This window comes from Mesocricetus auratus, unplaced genomic scaffold, assembly GCF_017639785.1.
Source record: "Mesocricetus auratus isolate SY011 unplaced genomic scaffold, BCM_Maur_2.0 Super-Scaffold_100010, whole genome shotgun sequence".
NCBI lineage: Eukaryota > Metazoa > Chordata > Mammalia > Rodentia > Cricetidae > Mesocricetus > Mesocricetus auratus.
In genome coordinates, this window is record NW_024429194.1 from 84,246,700 (window position 1) to 84,262,746 (window position 16,047).

Genomic DNA, 16,047 nt, shown 5'->3' on the forward strand with positions numbered 1-16,047 from the left:
TGATCTGCCTGAGATTGTGTTTCCAGAGAGGTGAATTTACAGGCATTTTATGGTGTACAGAAGTTTTTTTTTTAATCTCATTTTCTACAAAGAAAAGTGGTTTTGTGTGTGTGTGTGTGTGTGCGTGTGTTCTTTTTTTTGAGAGGCGGTGGCTTTCCCCTGCTGCTATGGGCCCTGAACCCCAAAGCTTCCTGTTCTCATCTCTCCATCGATTCAGTTTCCCCTATCTCTTGTACCTATCATGTAAACCTGAGCAAGGAGTTCAGCCCAAACCTGCGAAGTTCTATACTTAAATTGCTGTATCGTCTTTCTTAAAATGTTCCCTACGAGAATAATTTTCTAAGTTACATGGCCTGAGAATAAGCTAGATGTGGGAAGAGAAAGGCCAAAAGTACAGCTGGGGAAAAATGTAAAATTTGACGGAAGTAGAGCTCTCAGCCTCGCAGGGGAAGGCTGAAGCACAGGGGAAGTTAATTGTGTGGGATTAAGCTGGTGCTTTCAGGCCTCTCTCGGTAGGAAGAAATGGGGTCGGCTTGGACGCATTACAGAAACAGGTAGGAACAAACTGGGCCAAAAGCCGATTTTCAAAACTGCTGGCAAATTCCAGATTCCAGTGAAGATCTGTGCCCTGTGTAGCTACAGGTACGAACATGAAAAGTGTGATTCCCAATGTTCTTTCCAACTGCGTATTTCCTGAGAGAACATGGATCAAACTACTCGGCAGAGGTTCCCGATCCACCATCTTGTCTCCCATTCCACAGAGGTCAGCACTTAGTAAGCTTCTCCTGTACTAGCCAGGAATGCAGAGAAAAAGCCAGAGAGAACCGCTGGCCGGTACCCCAGCTCTAATGAAGAAGGCTGTTTAGTCTTAAGCTCTGAAGGCTAAGCTTGAGCACCTCAAACTGAATTTTTAGGACCCTCAAGGGCTGGCCTTGAAACGGTTTGCAGTAATCCCTGGGTGTGTTTTCTGCCTCAGGATGGGAGTGATTGACATGGTCACTAAGGGCCACATCGTCACCATTCAAAATGAGAGCTCTGTCATTGGCTCTCTGTGTTTTGTTCTTTACCACTACAACTGCAACGGGCAGAATTTGAAAAGGTGGGTAGGGTTGGCTTTCTGATGGAATTCTAAGTGGCCACATAGATGCTATTTCCCAGGTCCTGCACTGGGTCTCTGTTCGGGGTTGTGACTCCTGCTAGATGCTGAGAAGCCACAAAGCTGAGCCGGAGTCTCTCTGCTCTCAGGGAGCTCACTGATGGAAGCACTCACTCATTCATTCATTCACTCATTCATTCATTCACTCATTCATCAAACGTTAATAAGAAGTAACTTACTGTTCCTTTTGAACAAGGAAATGATACCACCTGCTTTGCCTTCTAGAAAAGTCCTTCTGGGACCAGTATGTAGAATGATCGAATGAGGAAGAGACAGGAGGCAATAAGGTCAGTCAAGGGGGCTGTGCGATCATCTGAGCAGGCAGACAGAGCGGGAAGGCATGCGCTGACGATAACACGGCCACTGCTCGTTCAGTATCTGCTTTGGGCTGGGCCATTACCTTTAATTACTTTCCTGGGCTCTGCAGGGTAGGCAATGCCTCCATAGAGGCAAACACTGATGCTCTAACTGGCAGGTGTCTAGGTCCAAGCCACACCACTCACAGGCTGGGAACTGAACCCATATTTATGTGGTTACAAAGCCTGTGTTCTTTTTCCCAGCATCACCCTTTTTTTTTTTTAACTATGGAGAGGAGGCTCCCTTGGGGGACTTGGAGAAAGAAATGTATTTAGAACAGAGATAGTGCATAGGGAATAGACAGGGCTCCACCCAGGCCCTGACTCAGTCACTTCCACCTGTGTGGCCTTGACATGTGGTTTAATTCCTCAGCCTCAGTTTCACATTTACAGAGTGGAGAAAGCAATCCCCTAGTTTTGCTGAGATGCTGCAGTGGTACATGCAGCCCCTGTGCCAGTCAGTCCTAGCTTGCAGCAGAAACTCAGCTGGCGGCAGTTCTGACCACCCCACATTTGGCAAGGGAGTTGCTGACCGACCCTTGATGTGGTCACACACAGAGGAATGGACGTTGGGGTGAGGTGGGTATAGGGGGTTGTGCGAGCCTGGTGTCAGGGGCTGGAGTCTACAGACAACTGGTTCTGGGGTTCAAGGCAGAGGTCAGTGAGGGAGCAAGGTACAGACTGGAGGATCTTTACCACAGAGCTAGAGAGGGGTGTGAGTTACTTCAAAGCAAGAAAGAGAATCTGAGGGCCAAGCGTAGAGCTTCAGGGAGGTGAACGTATCAGCTTAGAGAGAGGATGAGAGTGCTCACCAACACGACCTGTAGGAGAACTTAGGAGAGGAGGAGAGCTGAGGAGAAGGATGATGGGGAGGCAGAGGGAGTGTGAGTCAGGAGTGCCGCGGAGCACAGGAATGAGCTCCAGGAGAGGGGTAGTCAGTAGAATCTCATTCCATAGGTGTTTTGGAAGAACATTCTGGTCACATGAAGGAAGTCGCAGCATGGGCTGGGTAGTTTTTTTTGTTGTTGTTGTTTTTTGTTTTTTGTTTTTTTTTTTGGTAACATAACACAAGTTAGCATCATCTGGGAAGAGGAAATGTAAATTGAGAAAACTTCTCCATCAGATTGGACCATACACAAGTCTGTGGGGACATTTTCGTCGTTAATGATTGATGTGGGGGATCCAGCCCAATGGGGACAGTGCCATCCCCAGACAGGTGGGTTACCTTATATAACAAAGGTAACTGAGGAAGCCATGAATCAGAAAGTAGTGATGGCACATGCCTTTAATCCCAGCACCGGGGAGGCAGAGACAGGTGGATGAGGCCAGCCTGGTCCACAAAGCAAGTTCCAGGACAGCTGGAGCTAACAGTGAAAACCTGTCTCAAAAACAAAAAACCAAAAACAAAACAACCAAAACAAAAACCAAAATCAAAAACCAAAACAAAAAACCCAAACAAGCAAAGTAGTATTCCTCCATGGTCTGTGTTTCAGTTCCTAATTTGAGTTCTTGCCCTGACTTCACCTACTGATGGACTTTGATAAGGAAGAGCAAACAAACCTCCTCCTCCCCACGTTGTTTTTGGTCGTGGTGTTTAACACAGCAACAGGAAGCAAACAGGACACAGCAAAGTGAGGGGCAGGTTTCAAAGGCCTTGGAGCAAAGAGAGGGAGGGGAGGGCACCCTGTGCAGAGAGCTGTTTCCGGTTTTCCTTCCACTCTTCTGTATAACAGATGATAGGGGAGCTTGAGCAGGCATTTGGGCTCTGTGTGTGAGCAACATAAGGGCGGGAGCAGTGGGTGCTCGGATGTGGTTGACATCTGAATGGTCACAGTGCCCCATAGACAAGGTAGGGAGGAGGGAGGGAGGGAGGAGGGAGGGAGGGAGGGACTTTTCATCACATGACAAATGTCTCCGTGACCCCAGTAAAAGTCACCTTTTCCTCAATCAGTAAGTAGCCTAGATGTATTTTAGCTTATAAAATTTCAAACTTGGTGCACTACAGGGTCAACCGCATCACTAGATCTTTCAAGCTGGGTGTGGGAGGCAGGGGGTTTAAGTGACAAATGAAGCCATCTATTTAGATGCGTGTGCTCTGTGGACACTTTCCAAGCTGTCCTCTAACACTCCAGCAGGGGCCTTTGTATAGCCCATAACTCTCTGTGGCAAGAAACAGCGGCGGCCGTGGTGACAGCAGACACGTGAGAGGTCCACCTGGGCAGCTGAGGACAAGGGCTGAGGGATGCTCTTGGAGGGTGACCCGAGGTCAGACAGGGGTCCACTGTCACCACATGCTCCCGAATATCCTGTGGACAGGCTTATGATCTCCTGGGAACCACAAGGGAGTATGTAGATGGGCTTCTGAAGTGCAAGTCCAAGGTCACTTCAGCTCTGCAAGTGGCCACTATAACTCAAGCAGGGCTTGAAAACAAGTTTTAAGGAGCCTCTTAGTGGCTGGGTGTGATGGCCTCTGTCTAGCTACCTCAGGTCTGCAGGCTTTCCCTGGCTACCTCCACCCACACCCTTTTCATCTGAAGCCTGGCTCTGCCTTCGTCTCTCTGGGTTTGATGGTTCCTGATGTTTACATCACCGGTCTTCCACGCTATCTACCCTTCAAGGTGGAATCTCATGTCGCCCACCTGTGTTCCTGAGCACTGAACGGGCAGCATCTACAATAGCCCGTTAGATGCCTGGGTTTCCCACTCCATACCACAGGCATGAAGGGAGAAGGAGAGTGACCTACTTATGCCAACTCTGAATTCCTGTCACCTAACCCAGTGTCTATCACATAGGTGCTCAGGAGGAATGCTTGGTGGGGATGTGAACTTACCTTTTTATGGAACTGTACTGGGCTGTACTCAAAAGCAAGGTGTCTTAAGACTGGCTGCCCTGGGGCTGGAAGAGGGTTCAGGTGGTAAATAGCCCACTGTGCAAACATAAGGTCCTAAGTTCAGATCTCTAGGCCCCATGAAAAAAGTCTGTGTGCAGAGGCATGTGTCTACAATCCCAGTACAGGAGGGTAGAGATAGGTGGAACCCTGGAACTCACTGATCAGCTTGCCCCAGCCAAATAGGAGAGCTTCAGGTTCAGTGAGAGATCCTGCTTCAAACAATTAAGGTGGAGAACAAATGAGAAAGACACCTGATGTCAACTCCTGGACTCTATACTTATGTGCATACATGTACATGGACAAGCATATACATGTGCATGTATATGTACATAAGTGTACATGCACACATACACACCTACACCTACACACACACACACACACACACACACACACACACACGCACGCACGCACGCACGCGCACGTGCGCACACATGCACATATACACAATGACTCTTTTGTTTGCCCAGCAGGAATCTGGGATGCTATTGTGATGAGGGACATAACACTTATGTCCTCTATGGCAAAGGCCCTACACATGTCTCCCAACTCTGTGTCTTCCAGGCAGTACTAGTGGGATAAGGCTTGGAATTGGCTAAAAAGCTGTAGCATTTGTCTATAAATGGGTGGTGAGTAGGTGACCCTAGAAATACACTTTGAGACTTCTCCCTCTCTTTCTCTCCGTTTTGTTTTTGTTTTGAGATAGGGTCTCAAGTAGCCCAGACTGATCCCAAACTCACAATGTGGCCTTAAATTCTTAATCCTCCTGCCTCTACCTCCTGAGTGCTAGGATTACAGGTATGCTCTCACATCTGGTTTTGAAACTCTCTTTAAAGAAACGATTAAGAGAAAAAAGAGAAAGAGAAAAAGAACTGTGCACATTCTCTCAGAGACCAAGGCATAGGTTGTTCAGTGGCCTCAGTGGCCAGGCTCAGAGAACCTCAGTCCCTTACAGTTAGTTCCCCTGGGACCCCACATCACCTACCTTCAGAATGTCACCAGTGTGAAAGCTCAGTTCATCCTCACCCGAGGCCATGAAATCAAACTTGGCAATAGCTTCCATGTCTTGACAAGAAGCTGGAAGAGAAACAATGTGGTCATTGTGCCTTTCCACCAGAGATGGGTTGCAAAGCAGATGGCAGTGCCTGGCAGGCTCAGCAGTGGGCAGGAGGGCGGCCCAGTGGATGTCTGCAGGCTGGAGAGCTAGGCTCAGGCAGCAGAGAGGCCCATGTAGGGCCAGGGCTCATGTTTGCAGCAAGAACTGCTACAGCCTTCCAGGTCGGTTTCCCAGAACCATTCTCTGAGTCTCTAGACACCAGGAGAAGGAACTATAGCCAGCGACAGCCCAGCCCCTCTCCCTCCAGCTCCCTTTGGCCTGCTGTGGCCACTGCTGCTTCTGGGGGGCATCTCTGTTTCTCACTGATAAGGACAGAAGGCTTGCTATCAACTGGAACTTGAGGCCCAGGAGGCTAGAAAGACCGCTCAGTAAACACTGTCCCTCGGCTGTCCCTTGGCAGCTATATTTAACCAGGCAGTGTTAATTAGACAGATGCCATTTTCCCTTTTACATCTGAATCATTTAAGAGAATTAGACAGTATTGGCCGATGGGGAACTCAGCGTCCTTCTGCCCAGTTTGACAGTAGGATGCATTTCGTTTTTTGAGCTGGGAAACTCACGTGTCTGATAGCTTATCTTAACAGTGTGATATAACCCAACGGGTGTGTGTATGTGTGTGTGTGTGTTAGTTTGATCTTGGCTAAGTAATTAACTCCCCCCAGAATCCATTTCCTCATCTTTACAATGAAAAATCTTAATATTCAGTGAATCAAGTTGTGAAATAATAGTTGCAAATATGATATACAATACAGCTAGAGAGTATTTGTGTTTTTAAATGATTTATTTATTTTTATTTTATGTGCATCGGTGTTTTCCCTGTATGTATGTCCATGTAAGAGTGTTGGATCCCCTGGAACTGGAGTTACAGACAGCTGTAAACTGCCATGTGGGTGCTGGAGATTGAACCTGGGTCCTCTGGAAGAGCAGTCAGTGCCCTTAACCACTGAGCCCCCTCTCCAGCCCCATGAGTATGTTTTAAAATAATTTTATTAGCTGGAGAGGTAGTTGATGGAGTACTTGTCTAGTATGCATAAGAATCCCCTGCATCACATAAACCAACCAGCTATGGCAATGCACCCCTGTATTCCTGGAATTCAGGAGGTAGAGGCAGGAGGATGAGAAGGTCAAGGTCATCCTTGGCTACATAATGAACTGGAGGCCAGCCTGGGCTACATGGCATCTGTAGCAAGATAATAATGATAATCCTAATTTTATGGGACAAATCTCTCCCCAGCTGAGGCAGCCTGAAGTAGAAAAAAAAAAAAAAAAAGACAATGTCGCCTGTCTCCTGAAAACTGTTCTCACTGACTGTGGTGGAACTTAATCAGCAGGACTGTCACACTCTCTGATCCTCCGCTAAGACAGCTTACTGTCGGGGCAGCTGTCTGGAAAGCTGTGGTTTGGCATTGACACGTTGCAAAATTTCACTAATTCTCAAGCCCTTTGGGTGAGTTAATAAGTTAACCCCCAGACTTAGTGGGCTTTCAGCGATCAGGAAACTGGGGCTGCAAATAGTTCCCTCAGAAGCTTCTATCCCCCTCAACAAGATGGAAGGTGGCAGCAGGTGGCAGGGCACAGCAGGGAGCCCTTGGCGGATTAGAGCCCACCGTGGCAGGGTGATAGATAGGGAGGGGCTGGGGATGCTGGCTCTCACACCGGCTTTGTTTCCCCCTCAGTGTGTGAGGGGACTGTTACCAATCTCCAAAGGCAGAGAGGGAGGGAGAGGAGGAGCGTCACTGTCACTCAGGAGCCAAGGAAAATGCCTTCCACTCTCCTTCCAGTCACAACTTATCGCCACACAGTGGCAACACGGATACACTGGTGGCCTAGGTCAACCCACTGAGCAGGGAGGAGTACTCTGCCCTTCTTCCTTAAGGCTAAATGCTTTTTTGCCGCATGGATTGACTCCATTACCACACTACTCAACCTTTCCTAATTAAAGCCTTGCTTCTGCTTGGCAGGGGGATGGGACTTTTGTGGGTCACCCTCATGGTATCCACAGTAGACACTGGTCACCTCAAGAGATCAGGTGTCAGGTGAATGGTCCTGAAAACCACGATCCCAGTTCCTTGAAAATGTATCTTAATAAGCAGAATGAAAACAAGGGGTGGGGGGAGGCAAATACTGAATACATTAGAAAGTCACTGCGGCGGGTGAGAGGTGAGAAAATCATGCTGCAGGTGTGACCTTGAGCTGCTGCGGAAGATCTAGCCTGAGCGCTGGGGCCCCGGCAGCTGTGAATCACTTGGGTGAGAAGGCCCAGACAGAGGTAAAATTGCTACGGAATAGTGTCACTTTTCTGTCTTCCCCCAGGGAAGGTTGCCAGGGTGGTGGAGCCAGAGGTACAAGCATATCACACAGCTCCCCAGCTTGTAATATTAATTCTGGCTCTGAAAAGCCAATTAAACCAGCCCGTTCCTCGTGAGATCCACTCCCATTTCCATTTGTGAGATAAAGTCTGTTGCTGCTCTTTGGTAGGAGGGAGATGCTTAGGGTGGGGAGGGGCGCTTTGACTGGGGTCAACAGGCTCTGCACACCCTCCCATCCCTCTTGAAGGAGAGGACAGTAATATGTCATCTTCAGACCCTTAGATCTTGGTTCTTTTATATTCATTAGTGCTGGTTAGTTTGGAAAAGTTTAACAGGGGACCACTAGGGGAGAAGAAAATTGAACTATCAATATAGCGTATTCAATAAATATTGATTTGTTTTTATTTATTTATTTATTTTGTTTAACAATCCGCACCTGTCATCACTGCATTTTACATCTGGGAAACAAATTTATATCTATATATTTATATACATGATGGAGATTAAAACTTAGATAGTGACAATGAAGGGGATGAGGGGAGATGGAAGGGAAGGGGGTGGGGAGATCACGACCTGAATTTAAAAAATCTTCATGCTGTTGTTTGTAGTTTCAGTGCTCCTGACCTCTGGGAGAGGTAAAGAGACAGACAGACCCTTTTCCAGACTCCTCTATCCTCACAGATGACTCAATGCGTTCCCTGCCAGGGACCGGCTTTAGAAATGGCTGAAATGCCACCTGCCTCACAGCATGAGGAGCTGCAGCCTCCAGGGGCAGCCAGCCGCCTCCAGCAGCCTCCCTCCAAGCCGAACCCCACAGATGATGCCATTTGTGGGGCTCTAATGCCAGGTCTGCTTCCCACAGGCCCTTTGCGGCTCTCTCACGAATAATCCATTAGCAGCCCGAGACAGAGATCAGCCTCACCACAGGGTGACCCACACAGGAATGCCTGCCGGCCTGGCCTGATCTTCTCTGCCCTTGAATTTCCTTGTAAGCTGCTTTTACTTTTACTGGGGGGGGGGGAGATCACCCTGGAGAATATTCAAGTTATATATAAGGAACGTTTGTCTACTTTTAAGACATCATCGCCACAAGATGAAAACAAAAGGCACGAGTCAGTTCTTTAACACCATGCCAGCTAGAAGCCAGTTTCAGAAAACTAGTTATCATCAAAATGGCAGCAGGCAAGAAACTTCTTGAACAATTTCAGCTCCTCCTAAATTGTCTATGAATAGCCGAGGTTTCCATTTTATGTCTCTCTTAAAAGGAGCAATTGCATAACAGCACAAAGCTAAGCGAGACTCAGGCTCAGGACCCAACAGAAGAGGAAGCCGGTCCTAAATTGAATTAGCCATACCACTTCCTATTTTGCTGGGGACAGCTCTAATCTGAATGCCTGTCCCAGTTTGTGTTGTAATTCACAGCATAATGTCTTGCAATTAGAGAGAGATAGAGAGATTGCTTTTATAAATACTGCTGATCACATATTTATCAGAACATTAGCCACAAATGTAATTTTTATTCATTTATTTCTGTAGGAAAAGAGAACAGTGTAAAATAAGGTTTACCATTTTGAACTTTGGTTTCAGGGTTTAAAAAAAAGGTTAGAAAAACTATAAAATTATAACTTCGTGCTGCATAGTACTGACATTTGCTGATGTTATTATGTTGAGATAGGGTCACTGAAGTCTTGCTATGTTGGGCTGGGACTACGTGTAGAAGTCTCAGTGAAAGCAGGTAAAGACCCTCTTGGAGACACTCAAAGGTCAGCTCAATTACTTTTCAGAAGTAGGAAACCTTATGTTGCTGCGGGCCTTGGGGGTGATTACAGCTAATTCCCACTGTACACAATAGGAAGGTTCTTGGAAAGTTGTTCTGAATAGAGTATTTGTAAATGGAATCGTATTAGCATGTATCAGAGAGACTCACTCTACAAAGGAGCCCTGCGGAGAAGCCCTTATGAAATGAAAAGAAAACTTTGTTATGCAAATAACTGCCTTTTAATTGATCCATTTTCAAGTCTGAGTTTGTAGGCATTAAGTCTTAAAAAGAACACACCTGTATATCACCTCTAGCTCCCCACACTGGAGGCCAAGGAAATATTAGTCTCCATTGTGCTCAACTCTGAAAGTGCTTTAAAAAATGGCTAATAGATACAGAACATTCTACCTTGGAGTGTAGCCCAGGGGTCAGGAGGCCTTTTCTGGAAAGGACCTGTCATAAATACTTTTGGCTTTGTGGGTAGTAGGGTTTCTCTGCTGTACTATTGTAGCCTCTAGGTCAGCCACAGATGACAAATGCATGGGTATAGTTGTGTTCCATCATACTTTATTCATGAACACTGGCATTCACTTCTTTTCCTTGTGTTTTTGAGACAGGGGCTCATGTATCCCAGGCTGGTCTCAAACTGCCTAGGTAGATGAAGGTGACCTTGAACTCCTGATTCTCCTGCTTGGATCTCCTGAGTGCAGCTATTACAGACATGTGCTGCCACGATGGGTTTGGGTGTAGACTTCTTGAAGGGAGGAGTTAGAACTAATGGAATGAGGATTATACTCATAGATATGAACTGGAATCTGCAATATGCCATTTGCTTCATGGGTGTCCTGTTGTCTCAGTTACAAAACTGCAGTGACCACAGGTCCTTTGTGTGCAGACCCCAACCAACATATAAGTACTATCCATGAGTGTTATTCTTTACAGTCCCCAGTAAATGCTTAGTAGATATTTCATAAGTGTTTGTAGCACACACAAAAGCATAACAAATGACCTGCCACTAGAACTACAACTACATTTGATTCCATCAAGGGAAGGGATCTAAGTATGTAAGTTCACAAGACTCGATTCATTTCCCACTCCAAGGTGCTGTGACTTTTCAGCAAACTTAGCCAAAGACAATACATACATACATACATACATACATACATACATACATACATGAGAAGTCTACCTTATTTAATCCAACAGAGGGCAATGGTGCTCCCCAAACTGTGTCTTGTACTTGGTAACTTTAAATTTTTCCTTTTTCCTTTTGCCTCCGAAGACCTTACAATCTTTATCCAGGCAGGTCTGGTGACTGCCGTCATTGTCCCTTGTGAGTTTGAGCCTTATAAGCATTACCCTTTCAGAGTCTAGCACCTATAAAACACAGGCTTGGGAGAGAACTAGATGTCATCTTCTCCCACACATTTTCTGGGGTTTAAATTTCTTCTGAACACCCTAGCAAGATGGTTCCTTTCATCTCAGGATCCCCCTGCTCTGTCTTTTTTTCTTTCTGCCCCTCAGAGACAGCATCTCACTTTGTACTCCTAGCTGGCCTCACACTTGCAAAACCCTCCTGCTGCAGCTTCCAGAATTCTAGGATTCCAGGTGCATGCCTGACTCTCATTCTGCTCTTGAGTATAAGGTAATGACCTTGTTGTTGAAATCTATATTGTTCATTTCCTCACTTCTTTTCCGTGTGTGTGTGTGTGTGTGTGTGTGTGTGTGTGTGTGTGTGTGTGTGTGAGAGAGAGAGAGAGAGAGAGAGAGAGAGAGAGAGAGAGAGAGAGAGAGAGAGCACAGCGCACACATATGTTCATAGATAGTTAGGTACATTTGTGTGCACGTGGAGGTTTGAATACAACACTGGATGTTACTTACTCTCTATGTACTGAGGCAGTCTCTTGCAGATTCCAGAGCTCACCAGTTCTGGCTAGTCTTATGGGCCAGCAAGCCTTCCCCAGGGAGCATATATCACTTCCTTCCTAGATTTAGAGGCAGCAGCGATGCCTACCAGGCTTTTCAGTGGGTTCAGGGACTCAAGCTGTTCCTCACTGGAGCCTTCTCTGCTGAGCCATCTCCCCAGTTCCTTTTGTGTGGATTTCTTTACTCTGACTGCTACAGCTGTGTCTGGAACCATTCTGCCATAGTGGGCATTAGCCATATCAGGGGAGAACAAAAAGGCATAATGGTTCCTGAAAATTTGTAGTCACTAGACGGACAATGACCTCTCAGCTCTCTGTCAGCTTCTGTTTCGATAATCTTCCAAGAGACAAAACCAGTCTATTCTGGAAGGACATGCGGGATGTGGAAGGCTTCCCGACATTTGGGGCTCTCAGAAAACAGAAATGCTAACCTGCTTGCCAAATGTCTAACAAGACATACATGTTTCTTTACTGTGTCCATTCTTGAATTGTCTCTAACACATCCTCTGCAGCCTTTAAAACAACAGTGACCCACGAATCCCTTTCTCCTAAGATCCTGCTTCTATTTCGTCATAGATTTAAATCTGAGGCCAGGTCCAGAGAGTGGGGTGGGAAGTAGAATGGGAGCAGCTATAACCAGTTCATGGAGGGCTCCCTGGTACTTCTCCCCATCCTTCCCCATCAGATCCGGGCTGTAAGTGGCCCTGCATCTCAGGGTGGCCCTCAGGGTCCTCTTCATTAGATTTGCAGCAATGGTTCCTCTAGATATTGATCCTCTTAAGTGAGAGACTCCATCGTTTCTTTTTGGCTCAGGATTTTAGGAGAATAAACAGCCTTCTCAGTGGAGACAGGTGATCTCTCTCCAGGGAATAGATAAACATTTCTGATTTTACTGCAGCCGAAGAAAGCAAAGACTAGCAAAGTACTATCCCACCAAAACCACTTCTGTCTAGGAGGCTGAGATCCCCCTCCTTCTAAAGTGACTCTGTACACACAGGACATTCTTATTTTTCTCTTGCCCTCAGGTGACTCATTATTTCCTCCCTCCTATGCCCCAGGAAAGCACAAATTCCCCATCATGACTGGCAGGGGTGAACACATGGAACTCAAGGGGGCCCTCTGCAGCTTGTCTGAGAACAATCATTTATCAGCCCCGTGCCACCGCTGCCAGTCTTGGAGACCCAGTGCAAGTGGCTTATGAAACAGAAGTCTCCGGGCCCGCCCCCCTTCTCCCATCCATTTCTGTCCTGTGCGCAGGTGTGTTCCCCGAATAACAGTTCATCTTCTCGTTGCTTCTCTTTTACAGGAAGCCACCAACAGAGCTGTCTCTAATGACAGGCGACAAAGGGGCAGCTGGTTCCTCAGTGAGGTGCTGAGCAGGCAGGCAGGGACATTGCTGCTTTCTCCCCCTCATCTGGAGAAGCCTGGGGCTCTGCCCACCACCATCATGGAACTCAGGGAAGGGGGTGGGGAGGGGAGGGGGAGGGGTCGGGGAGGTCATCACGGACTTTACCTCCATTTTGCTGTTTCCTATTACCAGGGCCCCCACACCCCCGGATTTGTTGGTGCTTTCTTGTGATTTCCTAATTTTCAAATGGAAAGCTTCTCTGGTTCGAAGGTATTTGGTGTTCAGGTTTGTGGGAAGTATATAAGTAGGGTTTTTCTTTTTTCCCCAGACTTGCAGGTAAACTTACACACGGGGGAGAGTCCCTAAAACCCCTGATATCCTTATTTAATCAAATCGCTGTTCTGCAGGTCCCTGTCACTGTGGATCACTCTCAGGGCTACTGCATTTCTCTTTTTTTTAAAATTAGCTCCTTTTTTTACTCCCCTCAAGATTTTTCTTTGTTTGTTTTCGAGGAAGGAGTGGGAAGAGAAGGAAGTAAAAGAAGAAGAGGAATATGTAAGGACACTGTCCCCAGGCAAGTCCCCTCCCCTCTTTCAAAGTCCCAGTTTCATCATCGACTCTCGTCATCTTCTTTTTAATCCGTTCAGTCTGACTTATATAATCAACTATTTTTTACGCTTATCACATAAAATCGCATACACCCCCAAACTTTATCGAAGAAAACTATACCCTTTTCTTTTTTCTCTCGAGCTGTTAACACGCATGTTCTATGAAACGCAGACAACTCCCACCCGGTTTTCCTCCCCTGTCAAAGTGTCAGGGGAGGCTGTCTCAGTAGAAAGGCGGCTCACAGAGGACCAGGGCAGGGGCTCCGACAACCCTGCCTTCAAACCCCTGTTGCTTACTTGATGGCTGAGGAATGTTACTCCTCCATGCCTCAGTTTCCTCCCCAAGAATTCAGATGACAATCCTCACTCCATTACCTTCCAGGGACAGCGAGTGCAGAAAGCTCTGCTCAGTCCTGGCATTTGCCTGTATGCCATCTTTCCCCCAAAGCGTTTTGGCATCTGAGTATTCTACCAACATTTCTTATAGAGAAAAACAAATGTCAAAACTGCTTTTAAAAGTGTAAATCCACCAAACATATGCTCCTTTTTTTCCCTCTCGTTTGAAGCCTCCGTTTCCCCTCATTTTCCCTGGGCAGGTGCTAACTTCTTTCTCCTGGCCACGAGCCCTGGCTGTGGTGTTAGCCAAAGATACAGCCGTGGCGTGGGATGGAGACCACTCAGTAGGTAGGAAGAAAAGGCCAGCTAGCCAAGTGGAAAGGGGGAAACTGATTTGGCTTCTACAGTTTGCCCAACTACCAGAGCTAGATCGTGGTGTTGCCCCAGGACAGCCAGAGAGGGAAAAGACTACCCAAGTTTCACCACCGCCTAGGGACAAGACCTGGCCAGGACTAAGCTACCATTGCATGCTGTGGTCGGTGACTTGCCAAGGGTTTCACCATTGCACTCTTGGGGGAGGGGGCAGTGATGGGAATTGAACCTACTGCTTCAGGCTTCTAGGCAAGCTCTCTACCTCTGAGATCCATCCCCAGCTCAACATTTATTATTATTGTTAGTGACTAGACATGGGAGAAGGAGGCGAGATACCAGAGCCTGTGTCTGATGATTCCTAAGACTGTGTGCTCTCTCTGCTTGGTTTCTTGGTCTCTAGTGGTACTAGCAAAATCACAGGCCCTCCTCCTACCAGGTCAGGGTAATTGCTAACTAGCTTAGGTCTGCTGAACCTGATGGCTGTCTGTCAGCTAAGAAATTGACAGCAGCAATTCTCACATACCATGGAAATTCAAGCCCATTACTTCTTGGTCAAAGAGGCAATGACTGCAATAAACTGGGCTGACCTCAGAATGGGCAATCATGGGATCTAAGGCAATTTTGGAAATGGGAACCATATCACTGCACGTATTCACAAACTGCAGCTCCTTCCCCTTCCATCTCCCACCCCCTTCCCCTTTCCTCCTCTTTCTCTTCTCCCCTTTCCCTCCCACTCCCTACAATATATTCTCTCTCTGCAGTATAGTCAAGGCTTTTCAAATTCGCTTTCTCCTTTAAATATCAATCACTGACCATGGCTACACTTAGAATGTATGTTTTTAATTTCTCCTATTGTTTTATCAAAACAACACCATGAAAACCTTGAAACAACAACATCAAAATGCCAAGAGCCCACCAGCTGCACTAGAGCGGTCTCTGACAGCCCCACTGGGAAGCTGACTTCAGATCCAGCAACCCTGGGCTTTAAGGCAACTAGAGAAAGGTTGATGCATCTCTGGCCAACTGTGCATTTTATCCTTAGTGTTTCCTAAAGTCATAGCAATTGTCTACAGACACACCATGAGTGCTGCAGGCAAATCCAAATGGAAATGAGGCATCCCAAAAATCCACCCTGAAATCATTTTGTGAACCTTGTCAGAAGGGCCTGGGGAGTAGCTGGGGGAGAGGAAAGGGCAAGAAAGGGACAGACAGATTTTTACAAAAGCCAGGCCTTTTGATCCTTCCTCTCTCATTCCCTATTCACATCACGATGTCCCGTCTAATACATCACTAGGATTTTATGGGGCTTCATGCTCTTTTCTCTTCTTCCCATCTGTTCACTTCTGTTTGCTTTTATTGATCTGGGCTCTGAAAGTTCGTCGTATTTATCATGTATTTGAAAGCCTCCACCCTCTTGCTCTGTGGTCACCAGGACTGTAACATTGCTTACACACGTAACAAATACACTCCGTGTTGTCTCCTTTCTCTTCCCTCCCTATCTGTGCCTGAAGCTCTTGTCAATCTTATTTGAACAACATACAAACGTGTAGCTTAGAAGACTCCATGAGCACAACTACCTTAATCTTTTTGTCATTTTTACTTATGTCATCAAATCCCCTTTTATCATCGGAATGCTGGCCATTTTTCAGCTCACTGGTTTCCAAGCTTGCAAAAGTGGACATTAACTCAGACAGTCACTTACCTGCCTTCAGTCCATAAGTCTATCCCTGAAAACCTAGAGGTACGGACAGCTTCATACAACAGCTCAACCAATAAAGGTAATAAAGTCACCAATCAAAGGGATGATGTTAATTGGGTGTGATGATGGCATATACCTGTAATCCCAACACTTTGAAGGCTGAGGCAGGGGGATC

General features: G+C 46.7%; 1 protein-coding gene across 2 annotated transcripts in view; it reads right to left on the bottom strand.

The window, feature by feature from the left end:
- The window catches only part of Grap2 (GRB2 related adaptor protein 2), a 70,722-nt gene that overhangs the window by 17,144 nt on the left and 37,531 nt on the right, over positions 1 to 16,047 (bottom strand). For both annotated transcript variants that reach the window (XM_021225400.2, XM_040754099.1), the window contains one exon: positions 5,385 to 5,476. In XM_021225400.2, the coding sequence (XP_021081059.1) occupies positions 5,385 to 5,462 (78 nt within the window). In that variant the 5' untranslated portion in view covers positions 5,463 to 5,476. The remainder of the gene's footprint in view (positions 1 to 5,384; positions 5,477 to 16,047) is intronic.